The 17,995-nt window shown below is 37.6% G+C and overlaps 1 protein-coding gene across 1 annotated transcript in view; it reads left to right on the plus strand.

Annotated features, from left to right (window-relative positions):
- LOC131699066 (malignant fibrous histiocytoma-amplified sequence 1 homolog) overlaps positions 1-15,918 on the plus strand; it is a 52,317-nt gene extending 36,399 nt beyond the window's left edge. The window contains exons 2-3 of the mRNA XM_058994765.1: positions 12,416-12,693; positions 13,204-15,918. Of these exons, the coding sequence (XP_058850748.1) occupies positions 12,416-12,546 (131 nt within the window). The 3' untranslated portion in view covers positions 12,547-12,693; positions 13,204-15,918. The remainder of the gene's footprint in view (positions 1-12,415; positions 12,694-13,203) is intronic.
- Positions 15,919-17,995: the final 2,077 nt, after the last annotated feature.

Consider the following 17,995-nt stretch of genomic DNA (forward strand, 5'->3'; position numbering starts at 1 on the left):
TATCCCACAGTGGCACAAAATCAGATGTGTTGCGCTTCTCATAATTGTTAAAAAAAGAAACTGAGAAAAAAAAGATTAAGCCGTTGCAGAGGCATGTTGGCTGTATGCCTGGTGATCTAAAATTGCAGCCCAAGCTCTGTTCTTCCACAGAAAGGAAAAGGCCCTGGAATGTGTGCGGACCAGATTGAATTGCAATAGGCTTTCGCTTGATGATTCGCCACGCTCTGCCGATCAAAGTCAGGTTCGTGTCAGTCAGGGTGATCCCCTGATGTGCAGGACAACTAAAAAAAATGGTGGGTTTAGTTTCCACTAGCCCTCAGACAACCCCCCTTTCATTTGTATAGTGTAAGATGAAAATGGACAACACAGTTATTTACTCAAGCAGGTTTGAAGAACAGTCAGTACTATTTGTTTAGGAAAAGGTTGAGAAGTTGTTTAGTTAAACATCAGGATTTGGAAAAAAATGAAAGGTAAAATACTCAGCTTGGCTCTGGAGTTCACTGGAACAAAGGGTTGTCTTGCTTCCAACTGGTCTGTTAGTTTCTGTCTTGAAATCCAAGCTTAGATACAAACTGTCCCTGTGGCCTTTTCATTTTGCAGGTTGGGTGAGACTTGATTTAATTTAATTAACATAATTAATATTATATATAATATATATATATATATATATATATATATATATATATATATATATATATATATATATATATATATATACAGACGTGCTCAAATTTGTTGGTACCCTTACAGCTCATTGAAATAACGCTTCATTCCTCCTGAAAAGTGATGAAATTAAAAGCTATTTTATCATGTGTACTTGCATGCCTTTGGTATGTCATAGAATAAAGCAAAGAAGCTGTGAAAAGAGATGAATTATTGCTTATTCTACAAAGATATTCTAAAATGGCCTGGACACATTTGTTGGTACCCCTTAGAAAAGATAATAAATAATTGGATTATAGTGATATTTCAAACTAATTAGTTTCTTTAATTAGTATCACACATGTCTCCAATCTTGTAATCAGTCATTCAGCCTATTTAAATGGAGAAAAGTAGTCACTGTGCTGTTTGGTATCATTGTGTGCACCACACTGAACATGGACCAGAGAAAGCAAAGGAGAGAGTTGTCTGAGGAGATCAGAAAGAAAATAATAGACAAGCATGGTAAAGGTAAAGGTTACAAGACCATCTCCAAGCAGCTTGATGTTCCTGTGACAACAGTTGCAAATATTATTAAGAAGTTTAAGGTCCATGGAACTGTAGCCAACCTCCCTGGGCACGGCCGCAAGAGGAAAATCGACCCCAAATTGAACAGAAGGATAGTGCGAATGGTAGAAAAAGAACCAAGGATAACTGCCAAAGAGACACAAGCTGAACTCCAAGGTGAAGGTACGTCAGTTTCTGATCGCACCATCCGTCGCTTTTTGAGTGAAAGTGGGCTCCATGGAAGAAGACCCAGGAGGACTCCACTTTTGACAGAAAAACATAAAAAAGCCAGACTGGAATTTGCTAAAATGCATATTGACAAGCCACAATCCTTCTGTGAGAATGTCCTTTGGACAGATGAGTCAAAACTGGAGCTTTTTGGCAAGTCACATCAGCTCTATGTTCACAGACGAAAAAATGAAGCTTTCAAAGAAAAGAACACCATACCTACAGTGAAACATGGAGGAGGCTCGGTTATGTTTTGGGGCTGCTTTGCTGCGCCTGGCACAGGGTGCCTTGAATCTGTGCAGGGTACAATGAAATCTCAAGACTATCAAGGCATTCTGGAGCGAAACGTACTGCCAAGTGTCAGAAAGCTCTGTCTCAGTCGCAGGTCATGGGTCCTCCAACAGGATAATGACCCAAAACACACAGCTAAAAGCACCCAAGAATGGATAAGAACAAAACATTGGACTATTCTGAAGTGGCCTTCTATGAGTCCTGATCTGAATCCTATCGAACATCTATGGAAAGAGCTGAAACTTGCAGTCTGGAGAAGGCACCCATCAAACCTAAGACAGCTGGAGCAGTTTGCTCAGGAAGAGTGGGCCAAACTACCTGTTAACAGGTGCAGAAGTCACATTGAGAGCTACAGAAAACGTTTGATTGCAGTGATTGCCTCTAAAGGTTGTGCAACAAAATATTAGGTTAGCGGTACCATCATTTTTGTCCATGCCATTTTCATTTGTTTTATTATTTACAATATTATGTTGAATAAAAAATCAAAAGCAAAGTCTGATTTCTATTAAATATGGAATAAACAATGGTGGATGCCAATTACTTTTGTCAGTTTCAAGTTATTTCAGAGAAAATTGTGCATTCTTCGTTTTTTGTGGAGGGGTACCAACAAATTTGAGCACGTCTGTGTATATATATATATATATATATATATACACACACACACACATACACACACATACAGCGGTCCAGATAGGCTGCATACCTGCCGTTTTAACACATTAAAAGAATATGAAATACGCACTCCAATTTAAATTGAATGCGTTAAAATACACAGTCATAGGCAACCGCTACAAAAGGTGCCTTTAATATTCAGTGAACTGTATTATAACCTATTAATACATTTCCTTATTTTATTTATCTGTATAGGTTTATATTGACGTTTTAACATGTTCACCTGAGTTTAAGAATTTAATGTTAAAATATAAGTAACATAATTAATTTGCAGAGTCGGTGTGATACCTCGAAGAAAATGTGCTGAGCTGATAAAGAACCTTGTAGAACACACGCGGCGTTGTACAGTAGTTATTATTGTTAATTGGTCATTTGGCAGACGCTTTTATCCAAAGCAACTTACAGAGGGTGAACTATGCATCAACAACTGCTGCTGCAGAGTCACTTACACTTAGTTCAAAGTAACATTGCAGTTAAAATGGAAGGCTCTTTTTTAATGCCTACCCCATTACCATTAAAGATTGTACAGTATTTATCGAGATTACTCATGACTTCAAGGTAATGTTGCATTTTACCCCCTGAAAATACATTTTAGTCCCTGTGTTCAAATTAGAGGGTAAGTTACTCCAAGACCCAGCACCTTATTTGGAGTGCTATATATATATATATATATATATATATATATATATATATATATATATATATATATATATATGATGTCCCCTGGCAGGGATATGAATAACACACTGCAGGTGTCTAAACCATGAAAAGTAGGTCACATTGACCTATATCCAGGCAACAGCCTATTGCATAACTAGTATAATTCTGTAAAGAAGTTAAATCCATCATATGATTCAATGATTGAATATGTGGTAAGAGAAAAGTATAATATGAATGTTAAAGTCTTTCTTAGTGTCTTTAAAGAATACGATAGTTCAAATGTAATTTTATACTTTGATTTCAGTGCTACATATACACAAATTCAGCCATGTACAATGGTTTTATAGTTTTTAATAAAAGTTTAATCACAGACAGGCTAGTGATTGCCCAACATAATTTTTTAAAACATTTGTTAGGCCAACACATCAGAAGCTATATCTTGTCTACGAGTTGGTAACGGTGATCTTTTATTTATGATACCCTCAATAAAGTGTGCCAAGGAATGCCCATGCAAAGCTTAATCTCAATAGGATACGCGGTTCTCAAACTAAGTGTCACATACAGGCATCTCCAATATATTCCAGATCTATGGATAACAGTGTCAGCGAAAAACCTATAAAAGTATTGTCAAGAATTAGACATCATTTTTGACATTGTGTGAACATGGAATCCTGGCTAATCTGTAAAGTTCTATACAAAGGTTAACTTGACAAAACGTTCGGAATGTGGAGGCAGCACAGTGGTAGACCAAGGTTCAGTTTCACAAAGCACTTACAGCAGGCTGCTAGCAAGCATAGATATCTTAGCTGTCTTCTTTCTAACTTTTACAAAACAGTATTTCAGGACAGAACATTATACTCAGCTAATCTTAATGATAATACTTTTTTTCTTTCACTATTTTCTCTAGACTGGATTTAGAAGACTGCTACCTTGAAGTGTTTTGTAAAACTAGTTCCAGTTGTCTTCAATCTGCCAAGCTTTATAGGAATGCAAACCAATTAGCTGTCAGAATATAACAGAAAGCCTGAAATCAGTGCAGATGAAACAGAAACGTATTCATAACTAATGGAAGTTCAATGTGATGCATGGTAACTGTTTCTGAGAGGAGGCTATTTTCTTTGCCGTAGTCAAAAGGTTACCACTTGTTTTCAAGTAACAATCTTGTGGAGGCCAGAGGTCACATTCTCAGCAAGCCTGGGCATACAATTACAGTGATGCATTGTTCAAATGAGTAATGTACATACAAAGAAAGATGTGCCTTTTACTGCAGGCTATCTACCATGCACACTACCTGATTATAACTCTTCTGGCTGCCTGACAGATAGGGTGCGCTGTGACCCAGAAACACTACTAACGCTGCCCTGCATCAATTACTGCTTCCAGGCATTGCAAAAACAGGACTGCAAGGTCACACAGACCCCCTTCTATTGAAAAAAAATGTTGTGTAATGATGGAACATTGTACAATGGAAAGCAGGTAGAAAGCAGTGAAGTCAGGCAGATCAAGAACAAAGCAGCCCACTGAATTTGATTTTTACTTCATACACAAACTAGCAGATATGCAGCAACAGAAAGGTGTAATGTTTGGGAGTTATAAAACAAGCAGTTTCTGTTCCTTCTTTGTCAGTTTTATCTTTTGTTGTTTCATTTATTCATGTACATGTCTCAGTAGCCAGAGCAGATGATCATTTTGTTATCAGGCTGTTGAGATGCAACCCATAGCACACTAAACATCAGCAGCAGGAGCTTCTCTTTGTTCTAGCAGATGGGTTCATTTAACAGTAAGGAAGTCCCCTGTGAACTCCTAGATGACTTGGTTCAGTCTGAAAGAAATACGTGCTTGTGAGTGGTGTGCCAAGACAGGGCAGGAATCTTTTCAGGAGCTCCTTGCACAGGAAGTGAACTAGGAACATGAAGTCCATTTTTTTCAGTCAGGAAAGTAAACATGTAGTTTTCCTTATATAGCACGAATAGCCTTCCTGGAATTTATAATATGAGGTCACTGAGGAACAAATATGAATCTGGAATGTAGGAATGCAATGGATTGCTGTACCTGGTAGATATATATATATTTTTTACACACACATTAGTATGCAGGCATCTCTGGATAATGTCACCCAGGAACAAAGAGAGCCCTTATTTGCCTTGGTTTGGGATTCCAGAACAATAACACAAGAGGAAATACAGGTAAATTACAAGCCTCAGTATCTCCTTGTTCTGATTTAGAGTAAAAATACTGATATAGTGGGAAAGGGCTGAGGAGGGTCATGATGTTTACAGTTCTTAGCTTACAGTATGTAGGTTAATTTTATTTACCCAGGAGAGCCCAGTGGGTAACCAAAGCCATACAGCTACATTGCTGAAGTTAAACCGAGGAGCTGGATATTTATCATTTGAACTTAGTGGTTTAGATGCCACTCTTTAGACACACATTCACGTTCAAATACTTTTCTGACACATCTCATCTTGGTAACTCGTCAAAAAGAATAATAATATATTTGATCACATGCTAACACTGTTTTCAGTAATGGTTTAATAGAATTGAACATTCTGTAGCATTTATAGCACCTTCATGATGCTGTATAACCGTGTGCATAATCCTGTAGAATCAATTTGAAAACCAAAATTTCCTACACCCTTGAAATTTGAATTTCAGGTTATTTCAGGTGAATCATCTTTTAGAGCAAAGCTAATGAAAAAACTAACGGGCTGATGTATGGATAGGCGTAGTGCAAACAATTGCAGCTGCAAAATCCAAATTGCCAGCGGCCAGGCAATTATTTTTCACTGCTGCCTATATAAGCTTAAAAGCAATGCAAATTACTCAACGTGCACAAATAACAAGCCGCAATCATGATAATGCGCCGCCTGTGCATCGGGCTATTTAGCGGCCACACTTACAGGTGAGGTGAGTTAGGAGTACAGAGAACAGTAGGTGCTGTATGAGATTTGTGGAGCACAAAAATCAAACTAAACAAAAAAATATGTTAGAGGATTAGCAGCAAAGTCCTCTTGGCACACAGAAAAGAAAATAAGTTTTCTGAGGAGGAGCTGAGAGTCCTTACAGCTGAGGTCACTCAGCATGAAATTGAGTTATTTGGAAAAGCCTCGGCCAACATCAGTTATGCTACCAAATAGGCCATATGGTCCTCTATAGTGAAGAAAGTCAATGCTGAAGGTGTTAAGGTGAAATTCATCTATTAGGTCTAGCATGACCTGTGGAGTGAGATAACGCCTTACCACCGCATCCTCCGGCATCACAAACAAAGTGACCCTGGGATTGAATATGCGGGGTCTTCTTTGTCTTGCCCTTCTCCTCCGAACGTGTTCCTGCCTGTCCTCAACAAGAGCCAAGCGTCGCCGCATCAGGAAGTGTACCACAGCAGCCATCCTGAGGCCAATGACAGGTCTCTGAAGGTGTGTGGTTTTATACAGCTCTTAATTACTTGCTTCTACAATGGTTTGCACCATTGAGAGAAGGGTAAAGTTTTTGGAGGGTCAGCAATTGCTCAAGTGCAGACGCCCTTATCCAGGGCGACTTACAATTGTTACAATTGTTTCAATACACCAATTGAGAAAGCTTTGTGTTTTACTCTTTTTTTGTGCAATGTGTTTATATGATGGAGCGCACGTTGCAGATATTGGCAGCGTGTGGTTGTAGCTTTTAAATGCATTGGAATTAAACAAAGCAAGCTTCATAAACGCAATGCGTAAAATAGCCGAAGCAATATTTAAGCCAAGCTTCTTATCGGCTGTTGGCAATATCAAGAAAGAGCACAAAGTACTGTGGCAGAGATATTAAGAAAGCAGAACCAGGGAGGCAGGGACTTCTAGAGTTAATAAAGAAGCCATCAGTTGCAGGTTATTGTACATTTACCGTTTGTTTTGTATTTTGTTTTAAAAGCTTTGTGTTGTCATGGCTTATAGTAAACCACATAGCAACACTGTGTATTGTAGCCTAAATAAACTTGTTTAAGTTTGCTTACTTTTAAAGCAAAGAATATCCCCATGTTTAAAGCAGTTTGAGTGTTGTTTTTGTTCACTAACCTATTTATGCATGTGTAAATGTCATTTTCTATAGATGTTCGCAAATCCAACTTTTTCACATATCCGCCTATACCTCAGTCCACGGGGTCAGATGTGCGACGTTGTACTATATCTGCATACACCGCAAAACGCCGATTTTGGATGCAGTATGGGTGTTTTGCAGCGGCAAATCACTTTGCACGTATCCTTACATCAGCCTCTTAATGTGTTATGCTGATGGCAGTTCAGCCTTAGAGACCAGTGCAAAATCAGATAAGGCCAGCCTCATTCTGTGCTGTTGTGCAGACTGCTTTGCCTGTGCATGCATTAGTCATGATTCTTGAGTATCACTGTCTCCAAAAATGAATAGAGTACTGATATCCCCGAAAAGCTTTTTGACTATGAGGAGACAGATTGATTAGGGGGTCAGTGATTGAAGTGGGCAGTGCATTGGAGCAGTTTTTTCTGTATTTGTTGAACTCTACCTGTTAATACCTGTGCACCAGGCTTTTTCCAACCATGGCAATACAAAGCAGGGCCCTGAATTATTGTCCTTTTTAAGGTTTTTGTTTTCCCGAAATTTTCCTTTACAGACAGACACACAGCATACACAAAATAAGTTACTGTCGATAGCAACTTTAATGCTAAGAATGACCAAACAGTAGATGGTAAAATGCTGAAATGAGTCAGTGCCAGGTTAGCTGACCTAAAAGCAGCTTGCCTTTTAATATCAGAATTAGATCTAAAATTCCAAATAAGCTGGTTGGATTTGTGTTGAATGTCTGTAAAGACACAGATATTAGGCCCAGTTGCCCATTATTGAGAGTAGAGTCCTGTTTTAAAACTGATTAACATTTAAGCTGTTCATATCAACTTTAAGGCACATTTTACACCAATAATAGGACTTTGAATAGGGTACCAGTACTCACTGCAGAAACACATTTTTAAGGGTAAAATAAAGAACAAATGAATGTCCCTTACAGTCATTCTACATTGGAAGCAAGTTAATCTTACTAGTGCACTTGAGGAACAGTTATTTTGCATATTTATTTAAGAAGGAGACGATTATCTATCCAGGCTTACCAAGATACTTACTAAGCAACAAAAGACCCAGGCCCAATCGTTCTATACTCAATCCTTGTTGGAGGCTATGGTATATTTATTGTCCTGAGACTGACAAATAGATGTTATTGACAGGACCATCTGAACAACAGTCTTTCTAAATCCAGCATATGCAGAGCAGGCTGTGTTTCCAGGCCTTTTTTGAGACCAAGCCTTCTAGCCCTTTAGGATCCAGGCTCTTTCTTCTCTGTAGACAATAGCCCTCTTTTTCTTCTATTTAAATGAAGCAAACTGTTTGCAATGCTGAATGCAATGCCAAGGCAAGTGGCACATACATCGCTGTAGTTCATGCTGTTTTGAATAGCATACACTGTTTCTAGCAGGTGTATTCTAATCCACCCTGGAAATAGACTTTATTTCCATGGACACACTGTTATAAAATGTCACAAAAGTCCTTCCACACATGTAAATGAAACCAGTTTGGAAAACGGGGCACTGTGAATGAAGAATTAATGTTAGGGCTTTATTGTGTAGGTTTTCCCTATTAGAGGCAATGCATGTTCCGAGTCCTTGTAAGTCTTTGCTATTGCTGCCATATTAGATAGTATTGTATTTGGTTAGAGAACTTCACTGAGCAGGTTGCTTAGCACCAGGTGAAGTTATGGCGGGAATGAAAATTTAGTTAAAGTTTTAACTAAAAATGTCATAAAACATGCTTGGGGGGGGGGGAGTGTACCCTTGAAACCAAATTGATATAATTAGGAGTGATAATAGTCTGTCTTCTAAATAATCCGACTATTTGATACAGATAATGAGGAAAGCAACATGCGCAATAATTGAACAGCTCAAATTCCCTTGTGCAGATCCCATTCCCTTTGTCTTCCCTGTACCAGAGGGTTAAAGCACAGCTGCACAGCTCTGGCATTCTTACAAGTAAAAATGATCAGTTAAAATGAATGAGGAAAAAAATAGGATAGTCTTCTCTTGATTAGCACACTCAACTTTTTAATGTCTGCTAGTGTCCGTCTTCCAAAGAGGCACTAATTGTAGTGACTGGATGTTGGTCTTGTCTAACAGCCAATCAGTGTCACACTCAGTGAAAAGGAAGCACAGTATTTGAGGTATTGGCCTATTTCCCAGAAGACCACACAATCAATTGAGTGCTACAGCATGAATCTACCACCAGTCAGCAGAGTTATATATTATGCATTATATACTGCTGTCTGACTTAATGTTGGCCGGTTTGAACAATCATTCCATATAATTTTACATACTGCATATAATTCAAAATGTCAGGGTGCTGAAATCCACGGGTTTCTTTGTAAAAAAAAAAATGTTTGTTAAAATACTTTGATAATACTCCAGTATATCTTTCTGTTTACTTTTTTAATTAAAGTAAATTGATATTGCTGGTTTAAAACACAGAAATTAGGCTTTTTGGTCTTCGGACCTGACCCTAATCAGACACTTTGGAGATGTACTGGAGCCAGCAACCCTGATACCTCCACACTGAGTTAGAGCTGGAGCGTGCACTGCAGGTGGAGTGGATAGGCTTTTTTTTTTGACAGGTCTTTATAGCAAGCCTGTGGAACTGATGCACTGTACAGCCTACATTGATGTGAATTTTCTTTCCCTTCGGACATTACCACAAACATCAATTAATGAACTTATTTACAGCAAACCGCTACCAAGCCCCTTCACCTGTTTTTATACAGCTTTTAGAAGTGATAATTGTTAACCAGAGCTATATAAACAGTAATGTAATAACTGACGTAAGCTTGTGAGAAAATATATGTTCTGGCTTAGAATGAGAGACTACCCTAAAAAAGTTTCACAGGACAAGTAAGCCTTGCGCATAAGGCAGTATTTTGAGTTGTTGTTTAAATGAAAATAAAAAGGCAGTTGTTTGCATGTAAAATGTTCATGTTTGTTTTCTGGAATGATTAGGATGCAAAAGCAGGTGATGTTCCACTTCAGTAGCTTGTTACAGTATGTAGCTTATACTTCCCAGAGACTGGAAATTACTAACAGTAAATCAAGCTGCAAGCACAGATTCACACAAATTCACTCACACATTTCCTTATACCACTCAGCCCCCATCACCAGTAACACTGCCAGAAGAGTGATGTCCAACTCCCCCTGCTGGTTTATTTTGGAATAATTTATATCAAAATGCTAAATAAAATGTAAGCACTGGGAATTACACCTCCGAGGGAACTACAAAAGGACACTGTAGAGGCAAACGCAGAGTATTGTACCTGTTAATTATTTATATTGAGTAACACACAGTATTGTACCTCTTTAAAAATATCTTATTCTGCAGTAGTTCCTATTCCAACAGTGCACCCAATTAGGATGCCAGCATATCACTGTATCTCTTGGAACTCGTAACATGTTATGCCTTCATTAAGGGCGTTCACTTTGTATCAAGCAAGTGGCTTCCTGTTTCAGTTGCCTCGTGCCAATGCATAATCTACAGCTTAGATATTCAAACACTGAGGTAAAACTAGATCACATTGATGAAGGGCCGCTGAATATTGTCTGTACTTGTCTCAGACCACATTTGACCTCAGACCAAAAGGTATTTGAAATGGTAAAAATGATGCTGTATTCATAAATCATTTGAAGACTCAACCTAGGAAGAAGACTGCAATTCGTTTCATGTATACAAATAGCCTAGTAATTGGGTATTTAATGCAGAACACTGTGATGTTAAGATCAAAACCTTGAAACAAGGCAGATCTCATTTTTCTTATAAATACAATGAAATGTTGTACGGGCCGATGATTTGATACTACAGTATGTCTTGCCATTTTGTTGGATCCTGTTGTGTACTTGTGACAAGATGGCTTGCGGCTGGAAGTATAGGGCACAGTTTGGTGAGTGAAATGTGCTGGTGCACAGATTTAATAAACAGACAAACACGTTGGCCAAAATTAATAGAGACGAACAAAACAGACATGGAACAAACACTAAATGAACCAAGTATCGCGCTGGGTCAGAACCAGCACGCGTAGCAATTGTTTCAGGCTTACTTCACCTCCCGACTCTCATTTCGCCTCTGAACACACCAACCCGCTAACACCCGTGATCACCTTATTTATACCTGTATGCGGCTCCAGCCACATTCCCACGTGTTTTTTGCAGGGAGGATTGTAACTCCCTCCCTGTCACCCACTATTCCACACACACACACATCCCCGTGCTTCGGCAGGGCTTTTGTCCTGTCGTGCTGCCACACACCTACATCATAGTACGAATACATTTAAATACCCATAATACACTTGGAGGGCAGGGGGGAATCCTTTTACAGTATTCCCATTAGCTTATTGATTACATTGTTTCTAAAATCCATGTGAAACTTTGTGCCTTGTACGGATCGAAAACGTCCTACCAGACAGAAGGTTGTTGAACAGTTTCTGTTATCTATTATCGATTACAGGGATGTTACATATCAGGTGGCTTCAAAAGCAAACATGACTAGTTAGGTGGACTATTACTGTACTGTAGAGCATTCGTTAAGTATGATTCAGTATCATTGTCTCATATTCAGCTATACATGCACTGTCAATCAAATGATTAACTACTGTTGCTGACGGTTTTAAAAATGTATACATAAGTGTTCTTTGAAATCAGCAAAATGTCTCCAGTCCATTAACTAGGGTCAGAGAGGAGTCTGAAAGACATTATTTTGCCTACTCAGTGGAACCATAACTCAGAGGCTGTGTTAATGCTGGCTTCTCTGCCTTTTAAACTGTGTTGACCATTTGAAATACCCATGTAATTGTTTTAAATGCTGTGTAAATGTATATTGATTTTACAGTGTGCTTGTGAGAATTGTGAAGTTCAGATACTGTATATACAATCTTCTTCCACTTTGGTATCCTAGAAAAATAACCTCTTTTGGCTGACTGCAGTATATCCAGGAGTGAACATACAACAAAACAAACTAATAAATACATATTTTCTCTCACCAGATCTGAATATGTTTACCTTTGATTGAAACTGACTGGCAAAAAAGAGATGCAGCACTGAATACATGTCTAGGATATAATTTGCATAACAAATTAGAAAAAAAAATAATCCTGACAGCCCCATCTTGAACTTTCAAAGGTTTAAATTTCAGCTGATTCAAAACTTCTTGACCATCTTCTTAGAAAAAAAACATGTATTTCACTGTATAGATTTCAAAGGCCTTTAAACTGCAGCAGCAACAAGTGCATAGGATGAATTAAGGCCTTGTGCTGATGTGTCTCTTTCCACATCCTCAGGAGAGCTGTTGAGTCAACCTCGGCCCGAGGGAGTAACGGAGATCATCTGCCCAAAGAACGGGAGCGAGCGAGTCAACGTGGCCCTGGTGTACCCCCCAACCCCTACTGTCGTCAGCCCCTGCCTGAAGTGAGCGGCCCTGCAGGTGAACCCTCCCGGCTCCCCCTTCAGCACAGCCACCTCCTCCCTCGCTTCAGCACTTGACCAACACACACATCCTCGCCATCCCTGGAATCAACACGTTATTGTGAGACAGCGACGTGAGAGTTCACCTGGAAAGGTAAGGTGCTATAAATAAACACCTGGTCGAGGTCAGGAGGGGATGGCTGCAGGGCGACAAGTTCTTTTAAAGTGTCTTTCTGTTGAATCTTAAACTTTTGTTTTTTCTTACATGTCTGAAATGTTTGAACTTTTCACCCTTCACTTAAATTACTAACAATTACAGACCAGTTTGTTGAGCCAACTGTCTGTTGTGCCCAAGTAATACTGACCATTTCTGATGTTTTTAGAGTTTAATTAATTTTGACCCTATCCCGCTAAACTGTGACAAAATACAATAATAATGTGACAAGGGACACCTCATATGACACAAGACTTTTAACTTATAAAATATCAGCAAGACACAATAGATCAGAAAATATCAAGCATTGTGAACGGGTTTGGCACAATAGACCATTTTCCGAAGTGGTTTTTAAATCCACTAGACCAGGGCCTCAGTTTTCTGTTACAGTTAAGTTTGTTGTGACCTCCTGTAAACTGTTTCAATTTGTTTTCTTCTCTCCCTTTGCAGGATAGCAAACAGGCCAATTGGATGCTTTCGTATTCTGAAGAACAGTATACAACAAAGACATAACGTTGACATTTCAGAAACACGTATTAAATGACTCTTGTATTAAAATATGAACGCTGTATATCGCTAGTTACCGCTTCTTAAAGCCAAACCAGACAGGAATTTTCGGACTGCTGCAAGTGATCTAGATAGATAGATTGTTCAGCCTCAGCCTGCTTTCACTGAGAAATGTTCAGTTTCAGCGGTTTCTCAGGGAGCATGACAGAAGCGCAATTGAAAGCCATATTGAATATCCACTTGATGGTTGTCTGACTCAATTGCAGTTGAAAACATCTTTTTGTACATTATCTGTCTGAAAAATGAGTGAGATATGCTGCATTTTCTTTGGGCCTATTTAAAAAAAAAAAAAAAGAAAGAAAAAAAGCAAAAGTGGATCTTCCGAATGCTAACAGTACCAATGATTTCCTGTCGTGTGCATAAGCATCAAGCATTGATGATCACTGAAGGGCAAGAAACTGAATGTCATATTGTGTGTTTATTATTATTTTTTTTATTATTATTTATTTTATTTTTTTTACTAAAGAAGCCGTGTATTTTAGTTAAAAACTTTTTTAGTCCACCCTTCAAACATTACTTTGTCCTTCCTGGGTTAAATAAATGAGGTCAAACTTTAAGAAACAAAGTCAAGTAGACAAATGTGTAGGTCTTCACCTGTGTAGCTGAGCTGAAAGGCCCAGGTTCCACCTCGTACTGTAAAGATCTGATTTGGTCTAGCCTGCCATTTCTTACTGGCTCTGTCCATACAGGTTTGGACAGATATTCATTCTGACTGTACACATGACTTACAAATCTACACTAAGAAAGTGACGGGGGATGAGACTCAAACATTTACCTCGTTTGTGCACCTGGGAAACTGCATTTCAAACTGAGGAAGCCATCTTCACCTACACATCACCTGGAACGTCCAGCTGAGGATGACCAGTGGAACCTGCGCATGAGAAAGATCGGAAGAGTCCTTCTGATACTCAAGACAACTAGTCACTTGCAACATGTTGACAAAAGTTGGAAAATGCTGCCAAAATACTGTTCTGCTTTTGCTGTACAGTTGCGGATTGAGGACATAGCTCTGTACATATCTGAAGTGGTAATGTTATTATCACCTCTGAAAGTGACGTTCCGTATGTATGTATTGCAGCACTGGATATACTGTATGGTTGGATTTACTGTGTGGTGCAGTATAGGATACACCACATGATGTAAGCGACTTGTTTCCTCAAACGGAAAGTTAAATGTTTTGCTGCCTTCAGTTCCAGCACTTTATAGGACCTAAGTTAAGCTCAACCCTATACAAGAAATAATTGATTGAGCATTTTAGAATTTTAATCAGACACCTGTATGCATACTGCCCCTTTAACAAAACTCACAGTTGTACAATACACATTTTTATCCTGATGTAGGGGAAATGGAACACTGCATATATATATATATATATATATATATATATATATATAATAGAGTATGTTGAAAAGGTGTAGAATTTGTATAGTATATAATCTCTATTTTTTTAAGAAAGACCAACACATTTCAATTAAATTGTAACCAACATCAGTAAAACATATTAACTGTGCAATATTATGCATGAGTGACATGCTCAGTTATGAAAATGATAACGCTATTTTTCTATTACTGTATTTGATTAAAGGATTTTATTCTGACTGCATCTTAATATGGCAGTCTAATAAAAAAAAAAAAACATTTTCATTACTACACTGAAACAACAACAACAACATGCACAATAAACAGAAATATCTGGCTTACTTTTTGTTTGTTCTCTTTTTTTTATGAGCCTTTTCTGTTCACTTTGGACAACTTTTTAAAAGTAAATACAATGATATAAAGTGTTTTATGGTTCTTTTTTAGCCCTAATAATCGACAGGTAAAGGACTTCTAAGGAGATTCTACACAACATAATCAAAGTAATAGACATGCTTATACTCTACAGGGCTCTCTAGCTACAGTATAAGGCTATGGCTCCCAGCACTTGTGATTCTTGTTATATCGTGGAACACAAGTAGTATGCACTCCTAACTTTGGCTCCTGAATACAGGATACTATGCGCTTTCTTTCCCGTTGTTTTCACAATGATATACGGTACCATATCTGGGATTTATTGTGTTTTCCTGTGTGTTTACCCAACTGTAAAACAGTACAAATAAAATAAGGTTTGGATTCAGTTGCAGGGATATGGATTTCCATTGACTGTTTCATCCGTTTGGTGATTTACTATGAGCTTAATTAACCATCAAGAATAAGCAACCGGCTTCACTTTACACCATAACCCCAAAAAGGGGTTAATATGGAAGTCAGCTACAGAAAGAAAAAAAATACAAAAAACTAACAGAAAAGGCCACTCCAGCTCAAATACCAAAGTCTGCCCCCTCTTGTTGCTTAGGCCAACTTACTAATAAACAACAGCAGAAACATTTATAATTGAGCAACAACCCCCATCTGTTGTATGTCCTTATGCTCTCATGTGTAATGCGTTTATTATACATGTGTCACACATAGTTCATGTAACACTACACTATTATGATAAATCATAGGCCTCATAGAGCAATTACAACACAATGCTATTGTTATTATTGACCCATATCAGACACCGAGTTATAGCACATTTGCATAAACAAAATATCCCTGTGGGCATTATCTAAGGAAAATGGCATACAGTATGAGAAGGACAGGTAAACACAAAGTAAAATGAAAATGTGAAAAAGAGCTGCTGTCTCACTGATAAGGCCAGAGGTTAAAACAATATGGCAGTGATGGTTCATTTTAACTGAACAAAGCCGGTAGGGAACTTTAGTCATAGTGTACCATCTTTTTATCCAAGATAGCTCAAATACTCACCAACACATTTACATGCAGCCAGTGTAAAACCCTTCAAATATGAAGTCAATGTCTGAACTGATGTTTGAGATAGCAGGGCTGTGCAGTTACTCATATAAGTAACTCCCTTTAAGATGTTTTTTGTTGGCAGGTGTTAAAGGGATCCAAACAAGCCTGTTAATAATAGCAGTGAGTGATTTAAAAGCTACTTGGAAGTTAATTTTCCTATCACCCGGAGTGCTGACATTTTTACTATCATGTTAAGGTTGTAAACTGAAAATGAAAATGTGTTGTGAAACTAGCAAATGCAAACGATTCACCACATAAATGTGATCTTTCTTAGAGCTACCTTAAGAGCTGTGCATGCTGGGATATGTATTTCTTTGTCGAGTTTAGTCAGAGGTTAAATCTTGCCCAGTGATGACAGATTTCTAAGGAAACAAGCAAAGTGAAATCCCAATTATTTGGGCGTTTTGTTTTATGTTGAGTAATTAACATGTTTTATTATATTTAATTAATACCTTAACAGACTGAAACACCTTAAAGGGAATTACTCGGATTACACCCATATCTGACACTGTGATGCTGGCAGCTTTGTAAACTTACTGACCCCCAAGATTGAACTTGACCTTAGGAATCACAGAATACAATTTTGTACCGAGAATAAAGCTAATATTAAAAATAAATAAATACATATTACACCAATATTTACATGATCCCAATATGGTAGTCAATTTAAGTCACAGGTCAAAGTGAAGGTTAGATTTGAACTGAGGGGTTCCCATAAGACTAATAGGTATTAGGTTGGCATCTGAAATGGTTCATGAGATATTAAATGATATTTTCTTACAATACAAAATACCATTCCAACTATAACCCTAGAATGTGTTGTATAAAAACATTATTTTTACCATTCACCAGGGTCACCATTTATACATCAATGTGGTTTAAATCATGGTATTAAAAAATTATATTTATTTTGAAGATCTTTGGTCCTTAAGAACCCTACTTAATCCACTTTATTAAGAAATGTTTCCATGTTTTTATTTTTAAATATAGGCCTATATATTGTACAACAGGTCTGCATAAATACAGCAAATATGAACAAACAAGTTCAAGTAATCTGGATTATATAATTTAAAATACATTGTCATGAGGCCCTTTTCCTTAAATGGAAACCTGAATGTCAAGTTTTGTCTGAAGCAATTATAGTAAATTCGTTCAAGCTATTTAACCTGCTCATGTAAACTTTTTTTTTTTTTTTTGTAATATTAATAGACCAGAAAGGCTAACCATTTTGAAGATGGAGAGATTTATCTTAGCTCAAATAAATTTGTAAAAAACATGTTTGCAAACCCAGTAATATCATCCCTGACCTGATTAAAAGCAGACCTTGAATTCAGTTTAACTAAACACAACTGGCAGGTGGCAGTTAGTGGTTAAAATACAAATAAAATGTATTAGAATGTCCTTATGACAAACTGTGGTGTTCAATTGATATAACTAGCAAAGGATTTAAGCACTATCATTTAAATTATTAAGGACCCTTCCTAGTCTTTTACACATTCTTACAAACACCAATTCAATAGTTTCACTTGCACTGGTAGAAATTTGTTTTTCAGATCTGTACTCTCTGTTTTAGTTATCTGTACAGTGTTTTTGCTATAATATTTTTGTATTTGCTTACGATTGTAAGTCGCCCTGGATAAGGGCGTCTGCTAAGAAATAAATAATAATAAATAATAATAATATTATGGGGTCTATTCAGTTGATCTAAATGGTCACAATCTAAATACATTAAAAAGAAGGGGATTTAAAAAAAAAAAAAAAAAAAAAACGCCCCTCTAACATTGTGTGTAACTGTCTATTTAATGTCTTTTGGTCATTAAAATTCAGTCTATTATTT

Source organism: Acipenser ruthenus, chromosome 2 (assembly GCF_902713425.1).
Source record: "Acipenser ruthenus chromosome 2, fAciRut3.2 maternal haplotype, whole genome shotgun sequence".
Classification (NCBI taxonomy): domain Eukaryota; kingdom Metazoa; phylum Chordata; class Actinopteri; order Acipenseriformes; family Acipenseridae; genus Acipenser; species Acipenser ruthenus.